The 26,416-nt window shown below is 35.9% G+C and overlaps 1 protein-coding gene across 5 annotated transcripts in view; it reads right to left on the bottom strand.

The window, feature by feature from the left end:
* The window catches only part of DNAJC13 (DnaJ heat shock protein family (Hsp40) member C13), a 106,079-nt gene that overhangs the window by 17,890 nt on the left and 61,773 nt on the right, over nt 1-26,416 (bottom strand). For all 5 annotated transcript variants that reach the window (XM_074195814.1, XM_074195816.1, XM_074195813.1 and 2 more), the window contains 14 exons: nt 24,451-24,605; nt 23,387-23,588; nt 22,220-22,335; nt 19,098-19,176; nt 17,410-17,545; nt 14,317-14,501; nt 13,602-13,676; nt 12,880-12,999; nt 9,974-10,153; nt 8,976-9,143; nt 6,757-6,870; nt 4,692-4,808; nt 3,591-3,768; nt 1,577-1,668 (listed from right to left, as the gene is read on the bottom strand). In XM_074195814.1, coding sequence (XP_074051915.1) covers nt 1,577-1,668; nt 3,591-3,768; nt 4,692-4,808; nt 6,757-6,870; nt 8,976-9,143; nt 9,974-10,153; nt 12,880-12,999; nt 13,602-13,676; nt 14,317-14,501; nt 17,410-17,545; nt 19,098-19,176; nt 22,220-22,335; nt 23,387-23,588; nt 24,451-24,605 — 1,917 coding nt within the window. The remainder of the gene's footprint in view (nt 1-1,576; nt 1,669-3,590; nt 3,769-4,691; nt 4,809-6,756; nt 6,871-8,975; nt 9,144-9,973; nt 10,154-12,879; nt 13,000-13,601; nt 13,677-14,316; nt 14,502-17,409; nt 17,546-19,097; nt 19,177-22,219; nt 22,336-23,386; nt 23,589-24,450; nt 24,606-26,416) is intronic.

Here is a 26,416-nt window from a genome sequence, read left to right as displayed (position 1 = left end):
ATATATGATACTTTTTTTCCGAAGTTTTTTTGCAAGGCAATGGGGGTAAGTGACTTGCCTAAGGCCACACAGCTAGGTAACTATTAAGAGTCTGAGGCTGAATTTGAACTCAGCTCCTCCTGACTCCAGGGCCGGTGCTTTATCCACTGTGCCACCTAGCTGCCCCAATACACAATACTTTTAAAAGAAAGGAGAAAAAAACCTGCAAAAAATAGGTCAAACAAAACAAAACAAATCAATCCAATAAACACATAAATCTCAGAATGCAAGTCTCTTCCTGCTTGCCATGGCAGTTCCTGGGTATTCTGCCAGCAAGGCTCTGAATTGTTCAGAGCTGAGTCTTTCCAAGGTTTTCAAGCTTTTTCCCTTCCCTTCTCCCCTCCTCAAAAACACCATGATTCTCTGAGATCACACCAGGCAAGTTTCTTAGGGCACAATAACATCCCACTGCTTCCACATGCTCCCTTGGGTTCAGACACCATCCAGATTCCTTTGCCCTGAACAATTATGCTCCCACTCAACCCCCTCCTTCCTATGTTTTTTTTCCCTGCTGAGTTTGAGATGTTTTCACACTAAATATGTGTGTGTGTGTGTGTGTGTGTGCGTGCACATGTGTGCTTGTGTGAGAGAGATATTCATTTCCTATACCTTCAGCCTCATCATGGTTTTCTCTCCCTCATCACAATTATGAGAAAGAGCTGCCCTTCTGGAGCTACCTGAACCACCCCCTCCCCTTGGTCTTCCTCAAGGTACCCAGCTGTTGCTGCCTAAATCCGTGCCAGGCTGTGCAGATCACCCACATCTCTGGCTGAAGCTCCTTTTCTGAAGCTCTCTCTTGGTGTCCCAAGGGCTTCTGAGAGGCCTCTGGGAAAAGTAACTTGTGTCATTTCTCCACAGATTTCTGGATCACTGCTCAGTCTGGTGAAAATTTTGAGTTTTCATGGAATAGGTTTCTAGAAATTATGTTGCCTGCCTCCTGTTTAGACAGCCTTCTTTGTTTTTCCCAAGCCTCATTTCAGAGATGAGGACATGGAGGTCCCCCCAAACATTAGGGGACAACTGGACCTGGAGGCAGGAAAAGCTGAGTTTAAAAATCCAGTCTCAGACACTTCACTTCCCAGCTATGTGACCTTGGGTAAGTAACTCTACCTTAATCGCCTCATTTGTAAAATGAGTTTAGAGAAGGACATAGTAACCAACATGGGGTTTGTCAAGAAAATCCAAAATGGGGTCACAAAGAATGGGAAAGGGCAACATTACTAAGGCTCAGATAAGTTAAATGGTTTGCCTAAGGTCATACAGGTAGCCAAAGGAAAGAGGGAACATTTGAATCTATGTATTGACTTCAAAAGTAGTGATTTTGCCCCTCAGTCACGTTATATTTTTTGGAATGAAACAGTAGAATATAGGATTTTTATAAAACAACCTTTTTATAGGACCTTACTGTTCTGGCATGAATTTAAGTTTTCAATTAAAATTCTACTCTGTATGTTAAAATAAAAATGATTGTAGATGGATATTTGGGCTAGTAACTGTGAAGTAAATCCTGCATAGCATTAATTGGGAAAGATGTTACCTCTAATGCCAACTGCTGTACTTGACCAGCTCCATGAACACGGAGAAGAGAAAATATCAACTTAAAATGACCAACACATTCACACTCTGAGCCTGCAGAAATAAGAATAACATTTTGATTCATACTTGAAAGCATTTTCTGAATTAAAGATTGCTTTTTAAAATGCACACTGCTGTTTCCTATAATATTAAATACTATCTTAACTGACATAGACAAAATGTTTAAGATTAAGAGAAAAACTTAAGCTACTGGTGGCTACTGGATTTCTGAGCTTTTTGTTTCTCTTTTCCAACTTACTTAGAAACAAGGTGGCTTCTCTGCCAAATAAACCCCAATTCCATTGGCTCTGTTACAGGATATTCCTTCAAATACCACCTCTGACACATCTGCTCATGAGGGTCAGGAGCAAGTCACAGAGGATCCCTGGTCCTGAAGCTCTCAGGAGTAAAATGAGGGAGTTGAGCCAAATTTGTCCTTTAAATTCCTTTCAGGTTTCAATCTATGATTTAGCTCAAATTAAGTTCAAAATTGAAGGTGTGGGTTTGAGTTCTTCCCCTATCTATTCTTAAGCAATTTCCTTTTGAATGTGGATTGAACTTTCAGAATTTTGAGATAGCCTGACATTACTTTGGAAATGAGTAATCTTTAGAACATGAGTAGAAAAAGTATCACGATATCTAACATATAGCAACAAAAGTTATACAGAGTAAGCATTCAATAATCCTTTGCAAAACTAAGTAGTGGTATGTTTTATATACTATTAAAATCTAACATACCACTGAGTTTACTAAGTTTACTTAGTAAAGTTACTAAGATTCCTTTCTGCTTTACCACACAATTATCAATTATAGAACTTAGATGTTCTGAGGTTTAAGATCATTCATTTTACACCTCTAGTTTTTATTTTTCTTATCTGTAAGGGGCCTACTTGAAGTCTAAGCCAGGCTTTAAAAAGCTATTTTTAAGTTGATGAGGCTACGATCTGGATCTGTGATTTCACCGCTGTGGTCTTCTGTTCTCATCTCCTCTGCAGTTACTAGTACAGACCAATACCTAAGAAATCTTCCATACGAACCCCTATGTTACTCCTCCTTTCAAATTGTCAATCAAGAATGAATACTCTGGCTCTAGAAGCAGTTGACCTTGTCAGGGTTCTTACAAGCAATTCCTTTCACCAGACTTTCAAGATTTTCAAGTTGTCTCCTTCTGCCCTCTGGCTCATGCTTACCCTATGTCTGGGATGGATTCCTTGCCCAAGTATCTTCCTATGTTTATAGGGGGCATAAAGTGAAGTCTTCATATACACCATTAGGTATACCAGACAAATCAATCTCAGGGCAGGGAGAATAAATCTTTCATAAGTCACTTACTTTATTTACTTGCCATGTGATATAGGGCACATGATGGCAGACTATGGCCCAGTTACCAAATCCGGATTCATCTTTACATTTTTGACATGTTCTTAGCTCACTGGTTGCATCCAGAGAGTGGGCCCTATTCAGTCTATAGTCACAGTTTACCAACTCTATTCTGGAGTGATATGAGTCTATTCTCAAAACTCTATAGAGAATGAAAATCTACTTCTTTCCAGGGCTTGTAAGATCACTTATTCAACAAATATCCCTAGCACCCATTCTGTGCAAGAAACCGTCAGGGATAAAAAAATGAATAAGGTAACTTCTGTCCTTAAGACAAGGAACTTAAAACATCATTACTTCAGCAGCTACTTTATTTGATAAAAAAAAAAATTTCTGTTCTTAATTTGATTTCTTCACTTTATTTTACTGTTCCTGGCAATGTAGCCTAAATTTCAGAACAACTCAAATTCCCCTTCTCCAACTTTCAAGGAGAGGGTACAATCTGGTTGTCCATCACCCATTCTGTAGGTGTAACCAAATCATGAGGAAAATGCTTCCATTGTCTTTCCACAGTCTGGTAAATCTACACGTTTATATAGTCAGAGTTAGGCTTTTTTAAGTAAAAGAAGCATTTATTAATGAATATGTTTACATACCTGGATTGTGCTTTATCACATTTCTCAGAGCTTCCAAAGCCATTTCAACTCTTAATAACCGATCTCCATGTTGATCTGACTCCACTTTTGCAGTATGTGTGATAGCCATGAAAGTATGGAGATACTGGGCTTGGGAGCCTATATAATCCAAAAGACTTGCAGCAAATGCTTTTGGAAGCTACAGAAAAAAAAAATTAAGTATACTTACATTAAAATTCAAAAGTACATAATATTTTAAAGCAGGGCAAATGGTTATTAGTATTTAACAGACATTTAAATGTTTTCCAGAATTTATATATCTTGTAAATTGTTGAAAAAATTATTTCTTTTAACAACATACATAACAAATTCTCAACTTTTGACAACTCCTCACAAAACAAGAAAGTATGTTTCTAAGTAAGGAGGGAAGAAAACTATTTCTTAGGTTTCTTCAAAGATGTAACTCTATATTCATTGGGTCACTCCCCCCCCACCCCCACCCCAACAACCTGGCCCTCCATCAGTTTTGGGGAAATCTCTCCCTGACTGGGTCATACAAACTTTTTTTTTTTAAGGATTTTGCAAGGCAAATGGGGTTAAGTGGCTTGCCCAAGGCCACACAGCTAGGTCATTATTAAGTGTCTGAGACCAGATTTGAACCCAGGTACTCCTGACTCCAAGGCTGGTGCTTTATCCACCAAACTTCTAAATAAAAAAGAAAATCACTAATTGGCCTGCAAGCTAGGTAGATGCTAGATTAGACAAGTTGTATAAACTGGGGCATGGTCCAAGGGCTGGACATTGTTAACCTCCAGCTCCCCTTGTATTCCTATGGGACCTTTTGGTGAAGTTATATTTATATATATTACAATACTACATCTATCAATCTACCAATCTATATCTACACCCACACTACAATGCACCAATTTTCTCACTTATTATGAAAAGAAAATCCATGCCCAATCTCTGTTACCCTCCTATAACATATTATACTACAGAAATAAGAGTGACATCTGTGGCAAAAACCATATCTTACTGTTTGGTTTATTTCTGTAACTAATTCCAGAATATACATTGTCATTAAACAGAATTCAAGTATAGTTCTTCTTACACAAACCATACCTCTAGTTGGAAAGTAGGGATTTCATTGTATACTCTGACAAAAATTTCTCCCACAATAAGTTCCTTGGCATGATCACTGTAGACAAATTCTGATCCATAGGCTTTGTCACAATCACCCTTTGAAAAATAAACTGCTTTTAGTTATGAACATAGTGCATGATCTACATTTTCAAGACTGATTTTCAATCAAATGAGATAAAAACATTAAAGAATTTCTTTAAAAGGCAATTTTAAGATTTGTGATGGAAAATACTATCCAAATCCAGAGAAGAAACTATGGAGTATGCAGATCAAAGCAATCTTCAATTTTAAAAAATTGTCCTGTGTGATATTTTTTCTTTAATTTTTTTCCATTTTGATTTGATTCTTTACAACAAGATTACTATGGATTTATGTTTAACACGGTTACACATGTAAAACCTATTAATAGATTGCTTTCTATCAGGGGAGGAGGGAGAAAAAACATGAAATACAAAATCTCGCCATAAATGATTGTTAAAAACTGTTTTTGCATGTAGCTGGAGAAACAATTTTTTTAAAAAACGTTTTCACCCTACAATAATAATTAGCAATACACTGGAAATATTCAAAGGCTCACTCTGTTCCTACCACATTCTTTTTATTTTTCATTGAAACTCCATAATATCCTATTTATAGATTTAATAAAGGAGGCCCTTACACCAAAAGACCAAAGATACACTCAAAACAAAACCACATTCAAGCTATGTCTGTTAACTTACAGACTGCTATAGCCACAGAAGTTAAAATGGAAGTATTAGATTAAAAAAACCTTGACGGGGCTATTGGTGATACAAGTAAATGGTTTCAGGTCAATAGCAGTTTTAATAAAACAGATGTAGCCAAAGGATGTTTACCATCAAAGGTCCCACTGCTAGAGACCTCACTCTAATAGATGAGAAATTCTAATTAAGTAGATAATTTATCTTTAAGTCTTTCTGGGCAGAATGCTTTCAACAAAATAAAATAAACAGTTCCATAGGAATTTGCTGAGGTCAGGTGAAAATAGTTTGAGGACCTCTTTGCTATATTTTCTTTTCTTTGGTATTTTTATTCCTCTTGTTATACAGTTATCCCCAAATCTTGGTATCTAAATTTAATCTTTCCTGAACTCCACCCACACTCACCATGTCAGCTGAACAACATCCACCTGGATGCCCCACTAGTATCACACTCTACATTCCCCAAACTGAACCTTTCCCAACATTACCCTTTTGGGATTGAGGAAGCTACCACCTTCTCAATTACACATGCTCACAAATTCAAGTAATTTTTGACTCTCTCTTCTTTCTACAACTTTCCCTCCTTTATCATATGTGACCAGTTCCCAAATCTGTTGATTGTTCCACATCTCTCTTCATTCACCTGGTCACTATCCTAGTTTAGATATTCATTACCAAATTGCCTTCCTGCTTCCAGGCTTTCCCATTTGTAATCCAACTTCCATAAAGTTGCCAAAATAATCTTCCTTGTAAGACAATGACACTTTCTTGATGAAAAGACTTCATCAGCTAACTCCCTTGCCCATCACAGCCTGGTTCCCCCTGCCAGACTAAGACATTATTCAGCTTCAGCTCCTGCTAAGTACCTGTCAAAACACTCTACCAATGTGAACAAAGTGTGATGAGAAAAAAATATGAAAGGAATAAAATCTAGGCTCATTAATTCTGATGAATAAAGGTAAAGAAGATAAATAATTGCCATTTCCATTTTCACTTAGGTGAAAACCCCCCAACAGAACAAGAAAAATAAAATTCAACTGTAACAACAGTATTTAATGTTTGTCTTTCATGCTCAAAGAAGATCATGACATCAGGGAGTTGATATCAAGACAAGCACGGGGACTAGAGATTTGAATGGGGGAGGTGGGGGGTGGGCTAAGTCCCCAGTGTCACTTTCTCTTCCAAAGCCATCTGGATCCAGTGGCCAGATATCAATCAGGATGGATAGATGGTCCTGGATGTGAGGCAATCTGGATTAAGTGACTTGCCCAAGATCATAGCTAGTAATGGACATTTTACCAATAATTTTATAAACAAAAACATACTTTTTTAATCATGCTTTCCTGTTGAGATTCAAGAAATTCAAGTAGTTCTGCTCTTGTTGAATTATTCCAAATTAAATAGGGACTCTCTGTGTTGCTATTAAGCATTTTCAGAATCTAGGAAACAGAAAAATAATTCAGTCTTTTAATGCAGTTTTAAAAAAAAACAGACATAGCTCCTTATCTAACACAGAACCCCAGTCTCAAAGTCATTCAAGATAATAAAACCATGTAAAAACTATACAATTAGAAAATATAGATTCCAATATATTTGGCTATTGCTCTTTACTCTCATTTTATCCTGGATACACCATCAAATCCTACCACCTGACCCAAAGAGAAAATAAACAGTCTCACTTTAGAAATATGGCATTTTGCATCTGAACAGTTTTAGAAATATTCTTCATTTCTCAAACCCAGAGAAATGAAGGTAAGTTTCTCCACCTAAATAAAGACGATTAAAATGTTAAATAGAAATCTGATATGAATACTTTCTACAATAATATTACTCCTCCCAAATTTCCAACTTCAAAATGGGTCTGTGAGTTAGGTGTTGTTAACTTTATTTTGAAGGTGAGAAAAAGGACCCAGAAAGGTGACATGACCTGCTCAGGGTCACGGAGTCAGTGAGTGTCCATGGCAGGATCCAAGCTCAGAATTTAGGACTAAGAATAGCATTCTATCCAGGACAGCACATTGCTTCTATGTAAGGAAGGCACAGGGGCATCACTGATGCCACAAAAATGAAAGAAAAGCAAATGAAAAAAGCTACATACTGCATATTTTACATTTTATCCAACTAGCATAAAAAAATTTAGATTAGGAGAAACATTTGAAAATGAGCACCATCAATTGTTAGAGCTTTGTTCTTGGATTTTTTTAAGTAAAAAAAATACAAATTATCTTTTGCACAATTGGATTCAAGACCAGGAAGGCCTGGGAACAGGCAGATGAATAATATGCTTATCCTGACCTGACCATCATATGTCTGAATCCCTTAAGTTCCCAGAGCCCTCAGGTCCCTCACTGACAGAGTTACTCATCACCAATAGCAGAGTGGAATTAACACACCAGGCCTCCATTTCTTTATAATCAAATCCAATTTGCTTACTTTTTAAAGAATGAATCAATAGATGAATGAATCAAAGAGAGTCTGAGAAATGTAAGAATCTTCAGAGGCCATTTATTTTAATTCAAAAATGAAAAGCATCTCCAAAGAAAATGTGATTTGCCCAATGTAATGAGGCTAATAATTCAAGTTGACCTTCCTAAATTTGCATTTCAAAAAACTAATAAAATAGTTTTCTTTTAAAGTACTTGATGCCAATTATTTACAATGAAAGCAGTTATTAAAAATATATTGCAGGGGCGGCTAGGTAGCACAGTGAATAGAGCACCGGCCTTGGAGTCAGGAGTACCTGGGTTCAAAACCAACCTCAGACACTTAATAATTACCTAGCCGTATGGCCTTGGGCAAGCCACTTAACCCCATTGCCTTGAAAAATCTAAAAAAAAAAACCAACAAAAAAAAACAACCCCACCCCCCCAATATTGCAAAATAACTTATTACAATTATCTACAGTTGAAGTAGATTGAATTTTTTTAGGATAGCACTTATATTTTCTCACAGTTAACCTGAGAGGGAGCCAGAGTTGATTTTATCCTCACATTGTACAAAAGAGCAAATTGAAGCAAAGAAGGATTAAAGGGTTTGCTAACAATGATTAAGTAATTAGAGTCCGGAACTAAATTCTTCACATCCCCCAAGTCCAACAGCATTAAGCACAACAACCTTACACTTTCTAATATGCTGTTAGGACTCCGATTTCCTTTCTTTGATTCTTGTGCTCTTCTACTATGATACAGGATTGGGGGGTGGGGGGGGAAGAAGAGAAGGTAAATCCTACTTTTTCCCTTTCTTCTCCCCAATTCCAACACACATCTTGTGACTTTTAACCAGCTAGGACAAAGGAACAGTCTATAAGAAACATTACAGTCACTAGCTCCAGTGGGGAATGGTGACATGCACCTCCATAGAATAAACTGAGATCAAGAGGCAACAATACCCACCTTGAAACTCATCCAGGTTTCCTAAAACAAATCAGTACAGTTCTGTTCTCTTACCACATTTTAATGATCAGTTTGTACCCAGACTAACTCTCTAAAGTTATTTAAAGTCATTATAAGACACTGAACTCATAAATAATCTAAGATTCACATACCTCAGCAGGGCCAATTACGGCAAGTTTTCTAGCAACATATGGTGTTAGTAAACCAGTCAAACTTTTCCTTATTGTTGGATTTTCTGGAGTAGATTGTTCATCTGCCAAATACCCACCAAGGCGACTGAGAGCAAGGAGGCTTAGCTTGGCAAGACTATTGGCTACTTCCTGTTGTAAAAAGGGTTAACATATTTACATGCACATTCATACTGCATACCAATTAAGGTGTCTATGAAATCATAGACACACACACACACAAATGTATGCACAGATATGAGGACATATGGCACCATGGAGGGAGAGACAATCTTAAAACAGAAGAACTGGGTTCAAGTTCTGCCTGCCTCCCCTTCTCATTGTTCCAGAAAACTCATTAAGTTGCAGAGAAGGGATCAATTTGCATTGGTAAAGGGAATTTTTTCACCTGGAGTTTCACCCATCAACGAAATCCCAGGTTTGGTCTTAACCGTTCTATCAATCTACCTACAACTCTGGCAGCTTTACTTGTTTGGAGCTCAGCTGAGAACCAAAAATAAACAAAAAAGGAACTGAGTAATCAGGAAAAAAGTGCATGCATTAAAGCTTAGATGCTCTGCTTATAAATGAAACTTTTGTATTCATGTGAATTATTTGCTTTCCTTTACATCTAATTTTAAAAAATTTTGAAAAACTTGAGATCACTGATCAAAGACCAATAAGAAATATAGATCAAATATAAAATACGCTACCTATTTCCAGCAAAAGAAGTCAACATGCAGAATAAGAAAAACATTTTGGGTAGTAATTTGTTTTCCTTTACTATGTAAAAAAGTGCCTAAAATCTTTCCAAAATGTATTCTATTAAAAAATTTTAATAAAAGTTTTTGGTTCTGGAAAGACTAATTGCTCAGAAAACATGGCTGTCTAAAAGTGATCCAACCTGGAAGATTTGCAGAAAATTAGTTTTACTGTAGTGGTTAAAATACAAATTCAATATTCTAATGAGCATGAAAAATTACCTGTTGATTTGTCTCTTCGTTCTTCTGAATGCCACTTTCTTCTAAAGTGTAATCATAATTAAACAGATACCCAAGTAAATGCCACAAAATTCCTGCCTGAAATAAATGGGTCTGTAGCCAGAAATCCACTGCAAATGAACTGACACATTCTACTCCAAGAGATGTCACTCGTGGGATACTCTGAAAAATCAAGGGCAAAGAAAGTATTTAGTTGCAGTGAGAAAAGTTGAAATTCCTAGGAACCAGTTCATTGATTCCAGTCCTATTAGAATTGGAGAAGATCATGTTTACATATTATCTCTTGCCATCAATACTTGATAAAAAGGTATCTAGAGGAACAAACATAGGGAGAACAGTCTTAGGAAGACAATTTTCTTATCACCTGAGTGCTTAAGTTTCAAAGCCAAGAGTCTTACTTAAGTTGGTACAAAAGCTACCTTAAGAGAGATGAGGTTTTTCTGGGTTAAAACCTACATGGAACGTGAGAGCTACTGAGTTCAACTCATGTTTAACTTAAGTCTTGAAATTCTGGGACTAAAAAGTTTTCTTTGAAACTTGGACACAAATCCCTACAAACTGGGATATACAAAATCATCATTATAGAGATTGCAGACAACTATCTTGGTTTTAACAGAAACAATTTCCAATAAACTCAGATCCTGCCTAAAACCTAACTTTAAACATCAAATTGATAGAAACTCAGTAAATTTCATAAAAAACCACTTTATTCTTGATTTTTAAGCATTCTTTTCTTTAAAATCAGCGTTCCATATTCTTTTTCGCCCTACTATCTCCTTCTTATTCCTACTGAGAAAACAATATATCAATTATACATGTGCAATCACACAAAACTTATTTCTGTATTAGTTATTTTGTTTTTAAAGTAAGAAAAATAAAGAAAATCATTGTTCAGTTTTCACTCAACTGCACTCTTTTCCCACTGGAGTCCTTTGGAATTGTCTTAGATTACTGATCATAGTAGCCAAATCTTTTACAGCTGGTCATCATTATAACAATATTGTTACTGTCCACTCTGATCTGGTTCTTTTCACTTTACTTTGTATCAATTCACAGAGGTCTTGCCATGTTTTTTCTGAAACCACTACTTCATTATTTATTATAGATAACAGTATTCCATCATATTTATAGGCCATGCCTTGTTATTTCCCAAATGATAAGCATCCCTCTATTGCCAATATGCAGCACAAAAAAAGAACTGTTATACATATAGATTCTTTTTCTTTGTTCTCTTTAGGATACACAATCAGTAGTGGTATAATGCTGGAACAGAGGGTATGCACAGCTTTATGGCTCTTTAGGCAGAATTCCCAATTATTCTCTAGAATGGTTTGGACAAGGTCACAACTTTACCACCAGTTCATTTGTGCCCCTATCTTCCCCCAATTCCCTTCAGGATTTTGATTTCCAGCAAGTAAGGAGCTACCTCAGAGCCACTTTATTTTACATTTTTCTAATAATCAATAGCGACTTAGAACATTTTTTCATGACTGTAAACAGCTTTGATTTCTTCTTCTGAGAACTATCTGCTCATATTCTTTGACCATTTACTAATTGAAGAATGGCTTTTATTTTTAAAAATATGACTCAGTTCTATACTCTATATATTTGAGAAATGAGACCTTTCTCATAGAAACTTGTTGTAAACATATGTCTAAGGTACTTTAGCAAAATGTAGTTTCCCTACTTATCTCTTTTAATTAGGTATTTTTTACATCAGCTGAAGCATATTAGATTCTGCTATAGCCTTTTATTTCAAAGTGTCTCTCCCTCTTTGTTTCAAGTAAGTCTCTTGTAAAAAATATATTGCTAGATTCTGGTCCCTAATCATTATACTATCCACTTTCCATTCACATTCCCAGTTGTGATTATTATGTATTTCCTTCTAACCATTTTCTTCTGTTCTTTCCCATTTTTTTTAAATTCTGTCCCTCCCTCAAAAATCTATTTTGCTTCTAACCATTGTTCCCTTAATCAACCCTCTTTTATGATTACCCTCTTCTTCTTTTCCCTCCCTATTTCCCTGTTGGCTAAGCTAACTTCCATATACAGTTATCCCTTCCACATTGCAGAGGTTAGGCGACCAGCACCCCCAAGATCTGGAAAACCCACATAAAGTTTTGTGGCCCTCCCATCATACCAGAAAAGAAGTCTCAAGTTTTTCTTTAATGGCATGTTTATAGTAACTTATAAAATTTGGGTTAAGTATTTGGTCATAGGCTAGATTCAGATTAAGTAAAAATACTATACATATAATAGCTCAAACTCAGAGCAGGTTAATACTATTTCTAAAAATCAACAGTTTATTCTTTTAGGCATAAGTAGAATCTGATAAGAACAGTCAATTGACAAACATCTCGTACTTATCAATGTAACCTGTTGACCAATTAAATTATTAGTAAACTTTACTGCTTAGAATATTCCGCTATCAGACATACTCCTAAAGAATCTGCCCAGTTTCTATCTTCTATATTCCCTTAGACCTTGGGACATTGAGGATTACTATTTGCAAGACTTGAGTAACTTGAGATAGTGAATATACTTTTGTGGGCTAGGAAGGGGACCTAGTGATCATTTCTAAATTTCTATTAAGAAAAGATAGTTATCAAAAAATAAAAACACAAAAAACCCCAACCACTAAAAACTTGTGAATGACCTATTCAAACAATGGGCTTAGACAAACTCCAAAATAATTAAGTAATTAAGAAGTGTATTGGGGCAGCTAGGTGGCGCAGTGGATAGAGCACCAGCCCTGGAGTCAGGAGTACCTGAGTTCAAATCTGGCCTCAAACATTTAATAATTACCTAGCTGTGTGGCCTTGGGCAAGCCACTTAACCCCATTGCCTTGCAAAAAAAAAAAAAAAAAAGTGTATTAAGACAAGCTCACCTTGCCATAATAAAGTATTCGACAGAGATCCTTGATGATGCCAGGCATCTCAGTGATCTTTTCTCGGCACTCTTCAAACTGAGCTGCAACACTGTAACATTTACATATATGTCCACATACCTAAAAGAAGAAATACAAAAAAAATCTGATCTGGTGTTCAGGAATTTAAAGAGAAGTAACAGAATACTAGTCAATGCTCTGAAGTATGCACTATAAACTAGTATGTAGAAAATTCTTACTAGGTTGCCTATCCAATATATTCATTTTAAAAATTAGAATACTTAGTTCAGGATATCAGTGTAGCAAACAATGTAAAACTTGTTAGTGTTCATTTATAAATAATTCTATTTGTACATAGACTTTCAATCTTCTATTCTTTTTCATTCCTAAGACAAAAAGATGGACTAACGATTGAATTGTGATTTGAATATTTAGATGCAATTCACCTATACAGTCTTCAGTCAAAAGACAGTACTAAAATAATACTTCCTCTTTCAATAAGTTGTAATAAATCAAAGATGTGCTCTACAAAGCTAATTACTTATTTATAATCACCTAATTCTTTCCCTGTCATGACTTGAATTCATTTAAACACTTCATAAAAATTATAGATGAGGAATCAGGCTTAGAGTTCAGACCATCTAACTTTCAGTACTAGGCTCTTTCTCCTAAACCACGTGAATGAATAATGAAAGGGGTGGAATAAGTTTCTTTGAGCTTACCTGCACAGACATGTCAGTAGGCTTACTAGAACGATTCAAGACTGCCACACAACGACTGAATGCTTCTTGTAACACCTATAGCGAAAGGAATTAAAATGAACTCTGAACCAGTCTGGGAGCCCAAAGTTTTCCAAACTACATAAAACAATTTTTCATGCTAAAATTCATTAGAATATATTTTGGTTTCCTATATCAACAGCAAACTAGATTTCTTCCCCCTCAATGAATCAATTAACATTTCTTATTCAAGGAGAGAGAAGGAAAAAAGAGATTTTGTTAGATCACAAGCCATAAAGATTAAAAACCCTAAAAGGCAATTTAAAAATAATATTCTTTTCATATCAATTATTTAAACTAATGATTTTTTCTGGATGTTATAATTGCTAGCTGAATTTCCTTCTCACCAAAAACTCACAATTATTTCTCAAAAGATCCTAAACAAGACACATAAATGACTTATGAGACCTAATCCAAAAACAAATCAAATGAACAAGATTCACCGTTTAAAGATCCCAGGTATTGCCAACTCTGTTTTGAAAAGTATTATAGCTGAGAGCCATTATATCTAGAACCCAGTATTTTATCCCAAGGGCAAGTATAAAGAAATATAATTCAAAAAGTTAAGAGGTTAAAAGCATTTCTATTTATGACTTTTTTTTTTGTAGAGAAAAGTATTCAGTTAGGATCTATTTTAAAGTTCTGTACAAGTCATTACCTCTATTCCATTCTCTCTTCTTAGCTCTTCTGCATTGAGTGCAGAACAATTGACAGTATGGAAAGCCAACTCTGCAGCAGCTGGTAGCAAGGGTGATTCTTTTGAAAAAAGGAGATCATCTGAAGTTTCCATTGTAATAGTCCTGATCAACATGGGATAGCCTGCATATTTGTAAGGCTGTAAATCTGAAATAACCAAAAAGTCAAAAAAGAGATTTTTTACTGGGGCTTTAATATGGTTTGGCATTCAAGAATATTTATAGATGTCTAAAAATACCAGTTCTTTAAAACACAATTTCAGTTTAAACTAAAGTAAAATTTATTAAATTTTTCTTTTTTTTCACCCCATACTAATTTTTATAATTATTTCATCTATTAGTCCATATAAAGTTGCCTATTAGAAAAATCATCAGGTTCTCTAGGAGAATTTAAAGTCCAGCAATTCTGAACTTCTGAATTTATCAAACTGTTACCTCTTCATCCCATAAACATTTCTACTCATGTACACCTGGATATTAAATTAATGAACAAAGGGGGTCAATCTACACTCTGGCTCCTTTACAGCAATATTAATTTTTAAGAAATGTGAGATATACATGAAAATATTACCTTGAAGTTTTCTTAAGGCATGGCAGAAAAATGCTGCATTTTGGGGGGCAAAGTCAGAGCAAACCGATATGCTGCTTTGCTTATCCTGAATTTTTATTTTAATAAAATTAACAGGGGGCAGCTAGGTAGCACAATTGGATAGAACACAGGTCCTGAAGTCAGGAGGATATGAGTTCAAATATGGCCTTAGACACTTAATAATTACCCAGTTGGGCGACTCTCTGCCTTGCAACCAAAAATAAATAAAATAAAATTGCCAAAATATCCTTCTGAAGTGCTAGGTGCAAAATTTCTACATTATTTATGAATACAGACTGCAAATAAACCAGAATACATTGTTATTTGGCTACTCCGTATGTAATTCACTGTTAACATATGTGAAATCTCACCAGTTCTCTACATGTGGTCAGTCAATTAGATTCAAAATAATTGTTCAAAATTCCAATCCCATGATGTTCTACTACAATTCAAAGCTTCAACTTAGATATACCTATAGCCAAATTATTGATTTAGGTTTAGTTAGAGAATCACAAAATAACAGAATTAAGAGCTGAAAAAAGACTTGACAAGTTACCTAGGCCAACTAGTTTCCAACAAAGGTTTGCAGGTTGCTTGAAATTCTCCAGTGAGAAAGAGGCTACCCTTTTCCAACATGACCCTTCTACTTTGGATTGTTACAAAGTTTAAGAATATTTTTTTCTTACTATTAGACTAAATTTGCTTCTTTGCAAACCTCACTCGTCGTTTCCATCCTGGAACTGAATACCAGATTCCAGATGTGGTTTGATCAGGACAACAAACCCAACTGCATTATGCACCCTTCTTGTTTTGTACACCTTACAAGAAGAAATGAAGCCTCCCACTGTACCAGTGATTCTGGGAGCCGTAACATACAGTTGACATCTTTAAAGTTTGCAATCTAATATCCTAAATTTTTTAGACTAAAGTATAGAGAATTTTATGCTCATAATTATCAAATGTTAATAACCCCATCAGTCAAACTCATTCTTATCTGTGAAAAGCTTCATGAACTCATTCCTAACTCTATGCAGTCATTAATTGTCCCTCTAAGCTCTGTTTCACTGGCAAATGGATAAAAAGGATATGTGACTTCATCAAAACTACTGATCAAAACATGGACTACCAAAACAGATCACAAAGAAAATAAACTAGACCTTCACATAATCCAGAGTTTTTAACTTAGGGTCTGAATGTTTTTTAATTTGTATACCAGTATTCTAATAAAATTATCTCCTTCGAAATCCTATGCATTTTATTTTATGCATAAAAACATTATGTCTATAGGTTTCACCAGACACAACCAAAGGGGTCATGGAATACAAGCTCTAAGCTACCGCCCCCTCTTTATGACCAATGACTTCTATTAGTCCTACTATGAGCTAGCTTAATTTGTTCCACATTGTCACATTGCCCACAAGCAAAACATGAGATACTAGGTAAAATTTAACACAAGCATGGGCAACCTCCAACAAATCACCAATACTCCAAATTTTCTCCTTAACTTTGAGGGAATATCCACTCTGCAAGATCTTATATTCTTTCCATGAGGCCAACTATTCCATTCAGATTGACAGCAAAACTTATTTCTGAAAACAAACTAAAAATAAGTCCAGCAATTTGAATATCTGAAAGACAGAGGATGCTTTAGAAGTATAATAACTAAGTTACCCCTTCTATCTTGAAGTCCAAGCTTAGACATCAATCCAGGTTAGCCTAACAATACTAACTTGTCAAAAATCATTAAGGTAAAAAGTTTCTACAGAAAAGGTGTGCATTCTCCTATGAAAGTATCTTTAGAATTAACAATGATGGACTATATCACAGAGATGTAAAAATAAGTTGTAAAATAAGATGTAAAAATAAGTAAAAATAAAGCTGAAATAAGCATTTGAATAAAAAAAAAATTCATATGCCTAAACAGTTGACTTCCTGTATATAAAATATTCAACTACACTTCCACTTTGTACCCTCTTTCAAACATCAAGCATACCTTATTTGTACCTAGTGTTCCCAAGTCTTTTAGAATTTGCATGCTATATCTAAACTTTTAAGAATCCTTAAGAATCCTCAAACATCAATCTATTCTGCTAGAATTCCAGACTTTCCTTCCAAAACAGATCTTTTCATACCTTAGAAAATGTCAACCAACAAAAATACTTCCAAGTTATATAGATCTTTAAGGTCAGCAAAGTACTCCCCTCAAGACTTCCCTTCTGAAATATGAGAAAAGCACTATCTTATTTTAGGGATGAAGTAATTCTAGCTTTTGAGAATCCAGTGATTTGTCCATAATTACAGTTCCTAAATGTTCGAAAAGTGATTTAAATATTGGTGTTCTGACTACTAGTTCAAGACTTATTCCATTAGTTCATACTGCTGTCTCTATTGTTAATCTAGGTAGTCAAGAAGAAAGTCAGAATACAGTTTAATTTGGGCATCAGAGGAATGGACTGGACATGCTCACCTTCTTTATGCCGATTGAACAAAATACTCTGTGCTTTCAGAATCAAAATTATATTTTCTGGATCTGGGCCATCAATTACTTTGGTGGATTTTGTACATAAGAATTCATATGCTCTATTTACTTTTTCAAACATATCCTGTAAGGAAACAAAGATAAACAGCAAACTTGTTTCACAATAGTGGGAAAACTAGAGCCAAAGTTAAACAAAAGTCTGTGAAAAAAACAACCAATTGATGTCACTTATTTGTTGTAGAAAGTTACTAAAATAATACAAAATATTTCACTACAAAAACAGTTAGCATTTTCAAATAATGCCAGGTTTTTCTGTTTGTTGTTCAGTCATGACCAATTCTCTTCAACCTCATTTTGGGGTTTTCTTGGCAGAGATACTTACTGGAGGGGTTTTGATATTTGCTTCTCCAGCTCATTTTACAGATGAGAAAATCTAGGCAAACAGGGTGAAGTATTTTACCCAGGGTCATGCATCTAGTTGAACTCAGAAAGATTAGGTCTTCCTAACCCCAGGCTTAGTGTATGTAACACTGGTAAGAGAGTATAATAAAAATGCCTTTTTAACTCTACTTAACTCTTTAACAATGAATTATTCTGAACTTGAAATTTGAAATTTTCTAGAAATGTGCTGATTTAATTTTAAGGTGTTACAAATATGATAGATAACATTTAATTTGTAGACTTTTCAAGTAAAAAAAAAATTAAGTTTATGGCACATAGAGAAAAGTAGCATGGCATAGTCACCTGTCTCCAAGTCAGGAAGCCAGAGGCACAAATCCCTTGCACTCTCATTAGTCAAGGAAACCATAAGATCTTGAACTTCAGAGCAGAACCTGATCTGTACTGGTGGAGAGTCTCCTACATTAATAGTACCCTATACCAAGTCATGTCCCAAAAAGAAAGAAAACTATCTAATGCCATACAACTGAACATTCTTGATGTATTCCTGTATATGTAGCATTAGATATGCATATCTATGTTTATAACTGCTGCTCAAAAAGTGAAAAAGATCTAAGCCAATAGTACTATGTTTTATAACCAAAAGGTAAAGATAAGTTGGGGAATCTGTGCAGAAATGAGTGTGAGGTTAAGATATTAAGCTTAAAAGAAAATTACATTTTAAAAATTGCTTTCATTAATAAATATCTGAACTAGGAAGACAGTAACTGAAAAAATATGAAAGCTTATAGGAAGAGAATCAGCAGGACTTATCAAATGACTGAAAATGTGATGGAGGAAAGGTCAGATGAATGAATCCTTAGAGGGCCAGTGAAGCAACCCTTCAGCAGGTTGCTCTCATCGAGGTCTTTAGAAAAACTAAGAAATTTCCAGGTGGAACCAATTTTGCTTGAAAGATACTTTTGAACTGATCATTTATTAAAATGAATGCTAACTAACATAAGCAACTTCCAGCTGATACTGATAGGAAGAAAGGGAAAAAAAGAATCCAGGGATTACTAGTCTCACAAGTCATTTAGAGGCAATAAGCATTTAATAGGCAACTAATATATACAGCCAGGCCCTGTATTAAAGACTTTATGATGTTTCTCTTCTATGATCCTCACAACAACCCTGGGATGCAGGAAAATAAAGCCAAGAGGGAATTCCAGCCACGGCTGGGGTTGAACAACTACTGAGTGCCCCCCAATAAATGGTTTTGCTTTCAGGGTACCTACCCTCCCTTCAGGATTCTTGTCAGGGTGGTATTTCTGGGCCAGTCTGAAGTAGGCTTTCCTGATCTTGCTCTCGTCATGCCTGTAAAATGGGGTTTTACAAATGTATAAATATACAAGAAGACAAAAAGTTATCAATTCTTCTGACAAAAGATATTTGGTGAAAATGTTCCTTCTTGTTATTTCAATGAGGCTATAAATGTCGCCATTCAGATTTCAAAAATTTTCATCTTTGATAGCTAGTATCTTCAGCATACAATACTGTGTCTCTACTAAGCACATTTCATTTGCAAAATGTTGATGTGGTTAAATGAAGATGAGCAGCTTCACTAAAAATTACAAGGTTTATGGAGACAAAGGAATTATGATGACCAGGAAAAATAAACTCTAAAACTTCAACACTTGCACAGGGAATTTCTTGTTAGCTTCTCCTACCACTAAATCACACACATGGTAGAAGGAGAGGGAGAAGGAGGAGATTTAAAAACAAAGACCACTGCATTAATTCTGTCCAAAATGTGGTCTTTGGGTGCCCACATGCACTGGCATGGCGATTTTATGCTGTCCACCTGTGGAGTTACTAAATGCTTTAGTAAGCTGAGCTACCACAGAGCTCACTAAAATGACAAATCAAAATATATTGTCTGTCTACTGTCTCAATAAAAACTTTTAAAAGTAAGGTTGGACAGCTCTGCTCTAAAATATATTATTCTTTCTATTAACAAGATCAAAAAGTACAATTTACTAATTACCTTAAATTAGAAAAAAAATCAAAAAAATTTCACTTTTAAGTTCTAGAACATTATTATAGAATAAACTATTCTAAGTGCCCAGGTCCAAAGCACTAGGAAGGGATCCAGAAGAGAAGCTGAATCCTGACCTTAAGGAGCTTTCAAATAGGAAACATGACCTGTTTACCAACAGAAAGTTTGCAAGAAAGAATGGAATAAATGTGAAGAAAAAAAGGACTGTGAACACTCTGATGAAGGGAGAATACCTTTGGCCACAGGGCTTTAAGGAATACCCCAGACCTAAGCCTTCAAAGAGAGGTACAAGCTGCAGCAGCATTAAAGGTATATTCCAAGCATTAGACCCAGTGGGGGTACAGGGGGTGGAAAAAAAAAGCAAAAGAGAAAACAGTTCTGGTTTGGTTGAAGCAGAAACGGTATGAAAAACTAGAAAAGTAGGTGTGTCCTTTTTTTTGTCCTTTTTTGATAGGCCAAAACCAAATAAATGATCAATCAGTTGACATTTACTACTGGAGCCAAAGATACTGTGCTAAGGAATGAAGATAGAGAAAGAGGCAGAAGATAGGCAATGGGGGTGACAATATGCAAACAAATACATACAGAGCAAGCTACACACAGGATAAATAGGAAATAGTTAACAGATGAAAGGGGGTTGAATGAAGAGGAGTTGGGGAAGGTTTCCTGTAAAAGGTGTATTTTAGCTAGGATTTAAAGAAAGCCAGGGAAGTCAGGAGGCAAAACAGTGAATGGAGGAGGGTTCTAGACCTGGAGGACAGCTAGGAAAAATGCCCAGAACTGAGAAAGGGAGGGTGTTGTTGGTAGAAGAATCAAGAGGCTAGGGACACCAGATTGAAGAGTTCATGTTGAGAAGTAAGATGTGAGAAGACTGGAGGGCTTGGACATGAGGTTGATGGGTAGAGGGAAGACAGGTTCTGAACATGACCAGTGGGGGTCCAGAATTATGAAGGGAATAAGTGAGGAGCATGCCCCCTCCCCTTCCTAATAGAGACTGGAGAGAGTAGCTCAATAGAAGCTGGGCAGCAGTCAGTCACAGAGATGGCTTAGTTTTACAACTTCTCTTCTCTCTGAAAGATGGAGATGAAGCAGGAAAAGGGCACCAGCAGATAGACAGTAAACCTGCAAAGGAGCAGAAATGGTTGGGCAGAGGTAGGGGGCATGCAGGAATGAAGCCACTGTGTAAGACAGTGGATTAATCGTGATGTGTAATCTTGCATGAAAGGGATCCAACTGAAATTACACAACATAAATTTTTAAGGGGCCCTAAACTGATTGCATAGATAAAGAAACTGGACTATGAACATGTGTGCTAAAGTCACCTAATCAGGGAGGGATAAAAGATTGTGGGCAAGGTATTGAATTCACTGAGAAAAGAAGGGGAATGGGGTGGCTAGGTGGTGCAGTGGATAAAGCACTGGTCCTGGAGTCAGGAGTACCTGAGTTCAAATCTGGCCTCAGACACTTAACAATTACCTAGCTGTGTGGCCTTGGGCAAGCCACTTAACCCCATTTGCCTTGCAAAAACCTAAAAAAAGAAGTGGAGTGTCAAGAGAATTCAGTGAATAACTGATCACAAAGGGAATAGCTGGTAAATATGGACTAAATGAACTTCAAAAAATGAGCGCTTACTGAGGGATGGTGGTAGTTGCCAACAGGGAGGGAAGAGTCAAAGATGACTTCTAGTACTGATATTGTTACTAACAAAAGAAATGAAGGTCAAAGGAAGCCACTATGGAAAGAAGGAGGTTTAGTTAAATTTTAGACATGCTCAGCCCAAGTTATGAGCAGAAAATCATTTTGCAAACTTAAAAGCTCTATATAAATCTAAATTAATGCTATCCAAATAGAGTTAACTCTAAGGAGAGGTAAAAAATGGAAATTTGGGAGTCACTTATATAAATATTAACTGAAGACACAGGAGTAGATCAGAGTTCTCCAAAAGAAAGGCCAGATAACATGTACCTGACATTCTTAACCAAGAATCTATCAAACTCTTCTGGAACATAGACATACTACTACAATTTCACAGTTATAAATGTCAATATAAAATTCCAAATAAATTCTAATGGTAATAAGGAATATTAAGGTTATAGAAACAAATATTTTTGTCAAGAAACCTCAAGTGTAAAATCATATCCAAGCATTAGACCCAGTGGGGGTACAGAGGTGGAAAAAAAAAGAAAACTTCAGCTGTATAGCTCTCTACAGGTAGAGTAGAATTGTAACAACTAAAAAATTCATCTGTTGTTTCTGATAAAAATGCAAGTTTCTGGCATTGTTTCACTTTTCATAAATGATTTACAAAAAATTAGTGCTAAGTTATGCTATAAATAAGTAGAATATTAGTAATTAACTTACTGTCCCTGTCCATTAGAGAGGTTAAGCACTTCATAAGCATCATCTATAGACATTATAGGTGGTTTCTTTTCTACTTCCTTTTTCCAGGCATCAAGGGTATCTTTCAGAAGCTTCACCTTTGAAATAAAATGGTATATTTTCAAAGTACATTCATAAAAAATTTAATTTACAATCTAGTTTACTCAATTAAAGAATCCTAACTGATCACTAAAATGATATATTTAGTAGTAAACAGTAAAAGGGAAGAGGGTAGAGACAAGGTTCCATCTGTTATGAACTGCCCCTTCAGTCTAAAGAAATGCTAGCTCACTCCCCCAAAAGGGAAAAAAATAGCATTATATAACTGAAGTTCTTAAAATTAAGGTCATTTGTTCTAGTTTTGATAAATGTAGGCTAAAGATATTTCTATTAACTGTAATTGTTTTGATGTCAACGTGCTAATGTTAAAATAAGGGCAATATTTTCATGTCTAAATCGATTGTTTAAAAAAAAGTTTGTCAGATGCCATATGCTAAATTATCCATGTATCCAAAACAAATACACACACACACACACACACACACTTAAAAGGATTTGAGAAATTTGACAAAATTAATACTCATTCTGAATATTCAAGGGAAGTCTATGAAAACATAATTATATAGATGACTGTCATGCAGATACCAGCATTACTGCCTTGACCCTTGCAATGCAGTTCGGGGTCCAATGAACCACTAAGGTTGGTCATAATCATAAAAAAGGAGAACAATTATAGTTCCAGGTCTGCACTAAGCCCCAGTCAGCAAATTCTATTCCACAGGCAGAAGCAGGTCAGCTCAGGCCCCTGAAGTCAGTCAGAAACATCTCTTGGTCAGTCTCTGCAATTAGGGTGCTTCCTTAAGGTCAGAAGTAAGCAGCTCTCTACCCACAGAGGTATCCAATTGTTAAAATGCTTTTTAATTGCATTATGCATGAAATTTTGTCTATATTTTGCTTTAAGTTACCATTAATGTCAAGACAACAATTGATATGAAAAGAGTATAGATTCATTTAAAGTTGATCTGGGACAGCTACATTTACACAACAAAAATGTGAACAGTGTTGAATTTGTAAGCAGGAAAAACTTTCACCCAACTGATTGCCCAAAGGTAATGATTTGAAAAGAAATAAAATTATCCACCGACTTACTGGATCTTTAATTGGCCAGTTTGGAAATCGGAGTGTATCACAAAGATGTTTGAGGTAATAAATATTACAAAAGAGTTCATTCTCTAACTGTGGATAGTTGATAACAGGAATAGGACAATACTGATAAAGTGCTCTTGTGTTACTCTGAAGGCGTGGACTGAAGTCAGCAAGATGAGCAGCAATCTTCTCAATCATGAGACGCCTGTAAGTTATATTAATTATTCAAAAATCTCACAAGATTATTTAGTAATGAATACATATGACCATAGTAAACTATACAGATTTTTAGACTAAATACAATATCAATCTAAGACATGATTGCAAACACCTACAAGTTAATGCTTGTATCATACTAAACTATGTCAATTCCCAAGATATCCTTATAGAGAGATAAAGGCAGTTATTCCTTTCACATGAAGGGTTAGAAGCCTGGTGCGCCCATGAAATGGAAAATTCACATAAAGTTTTTTGGCCTTCCCTTCATACCAGAACAGTCTGATTTTTTTCTTTTTTTCCCCCCTTCAGCATCTTCTTGTAAAATTTTGGTTAATTTATTTGGTTATAGGTTCTGTATCATCTGTTGATCTTTGTGTATCATCAGTAGCTTCTGCAAAACTCTCAAAAAATTCCCATCGAATCTCTTATGCAGAGAAATCATGATGATGAAAGTTGCAATATAGAAAGGAGAATTGTACTATATTTTGTGTGTCTATGTATCAATGAATATGTTACCAAAAACGCACAACTCCCATAGGCTACTACCATTCTCCCTAAAAATTTGCCCACAATCTACTTCTTTAGGATGTATTTGAGATCTATGTGCCTGCCTAAAGGTTGCATTAAATTAATGATATATTCACCTCACAGTAATAATTATATTGGCATGGCCAAATACAATTAATTATGTGTGATTCTTCAGTACAGTATCTGTGCACAGCAGATGCTAAAAAGTGCTAGCTGACCGAGTTACAGATATCGTGATTCTGACCATGAAATCAGTGGAAGTAAGCATATTTGTGAATCTAGAGTGAGTAGGCAAAAAAAATCATCAAATGACAAATTACCTCATTTCACTGCTCCAGATAGCTTCTGGAGTATCAAATTCTCCTAGAAATATCTCAGAAAATTTTTCTGGTTCATAATTTTCTAAATAGCATACCATTGCTTCAGGGAGGATATGCCCCAGTATACTTCTTTGGACAATATCTTGTCCTTTTGTCTAAGAAAAAAAAGAGATTCAATTATATAAGAAACGTATCTTTTTTTTGCCCTTGAAATCTTTAAACTTAAAAACTTGAAATGAGTACAAATTTAAGCACTTAATGGTTTGCAATCACCTGATTTACAGTCTATCTCCTTTGAACTTCATATTGACAATGTGAGGGAGCTATTATCCCTGTTTTACAGATGAATAAACTGAGCTTTGGAAGAGTGGTGACATAACCAGTGAGTATCTGAAGCAGAACCCCAGCCCAGTTCTTCCTTGTTCCCCTCCTGGGGATCCTAGTCTCTTTACTGCACTGTCTCTTCTGAAAACATGATCTGGCTGGAAGGAGTTGCCTTTTGAAATTTATGTTTACTTAAGAATCACAGAAAAGTCTGAAATGTTAATGTGCTTCTTAGTAACTGTCTAAAGAAAGTAAGAGCAGCAGCAGTTCCAACAACTCCCTGGGGAACTTGGCAGTCCTTTGCTTAACTTTGAGAAGCTTGGCTGCATCTTCCAGAGTTTTGCTAGCTCTCTCTAGTTCTCTCTCAAACCAGCAAGCCTCTAAAGAACAATTTTCAGGAAATAACTTTTAGTATGCAGTTCCAAGTATATCCTTATAGTCTAAATAAAATCACATTTCTGTCTTTTATTGATACAGAGCCAATGTCCATATTCTGCTGTTTTGCCGTTGAAGGATGAGAGCAGTGAGGATGAACCTCAAATAGTCTCTCAGATCACTGAGTTTCAAAACAGGACACTTGCCAGCTCTAATTTATTCTGCTTAAGTTATAATAGGAAAGCTAGCTTCTTGTTTCCCATTTACAATTAGAAAATTTAATAGCATTTTCTACTGTTTCCATATATGGACATTTCCCCCCTAAATACAGATAAAATAGAAAAAAGATACAAGGAAGGTGCTTATGAGCTGCTACTGAATCCAAATCTCATCACACAGCTATTGATGAGACAAAAAATTCTAATACAAGTTACAAAATTCCACACCTCTTAAGACTTTCAGATGAGAAATTATTTTACCCATGTTAAAGAAAATCTTACTACTTTGATGAAGTTTAGATTACTATCCTAAGAGCTGCATGATCAATGAGAAAATATTTATGAATGCAATTTTAGGATAATTCCTGAACACAGAATCGCAAATTCTTTGTGTGCTAGTGTATGCAAGCTAAAAAAGGAGAAAGGCAGGTGAAGTGGGGAGGGGATACAGAAGGGTAGAGATGCCCACTGACTGCAATCACTTCACAGTGACTGATGGCCTCAGCAGGCATTGTTGAAGGAGTGTGTGACCGACCTTTCCCCAACAGGGCTCCTGGAAAGACTAAGCAAGGTAACACATTTATGGCCCTCCTTTCTGGCTTTAGTGCAGTTCTCCTACAACTTGCCATCAGTCCAAGTCTTAAGTTAGCACACATACCACTCTTGATGGCTCCTTCTTGATAGCCCCATAATAATGATCTGTTTTAAACCACTGTGGGTTAGGACTTCAATGACAGGGATCCTAGCAATAGTGAAGTGATTTATGGGGGGATGAAACCAAAAAAATAGTTGTTCAACACATGCTTGGAGGGCCTTGGTCTCTACCTGCCTAGAGGCTGGTCTCTGCCCTGCAATACCTCCAATTAGTTTGATTTGGTGTCTTCAGCTGAGTGGCCCTGGGAACCTGCCCACCTGGTTGTTAGGTCTACAGAAAAACTGAAGTAAGGATAAAAGGGAAAATATGTTGATTCATGGGGGGGGGGGGGGGGGGGGGAATGAGGCAAGGAGAGGAAGAATTCAGCTCAGTATTTGTAGGGTATTAGCTGATC

Source organism: Macrotis lagotis, chromosome 7, assembly GCF_037893015.1.
Source record: "Macrotis lagotis isolate mMagLag1 chromosome 7, bilby.v1.9.chrom.fasta, whole genome shotgun sequence".
NCBI classification, from domain to species: Eukaryota; Metazoa; Chordata; class Mammalia; order Peramelemorphia; family Peramelidae; genus Macrotis; species Macrotis lagotis.
This window is presented reverse-complemented; position numbering and strand designations above follow the sequence as displayed.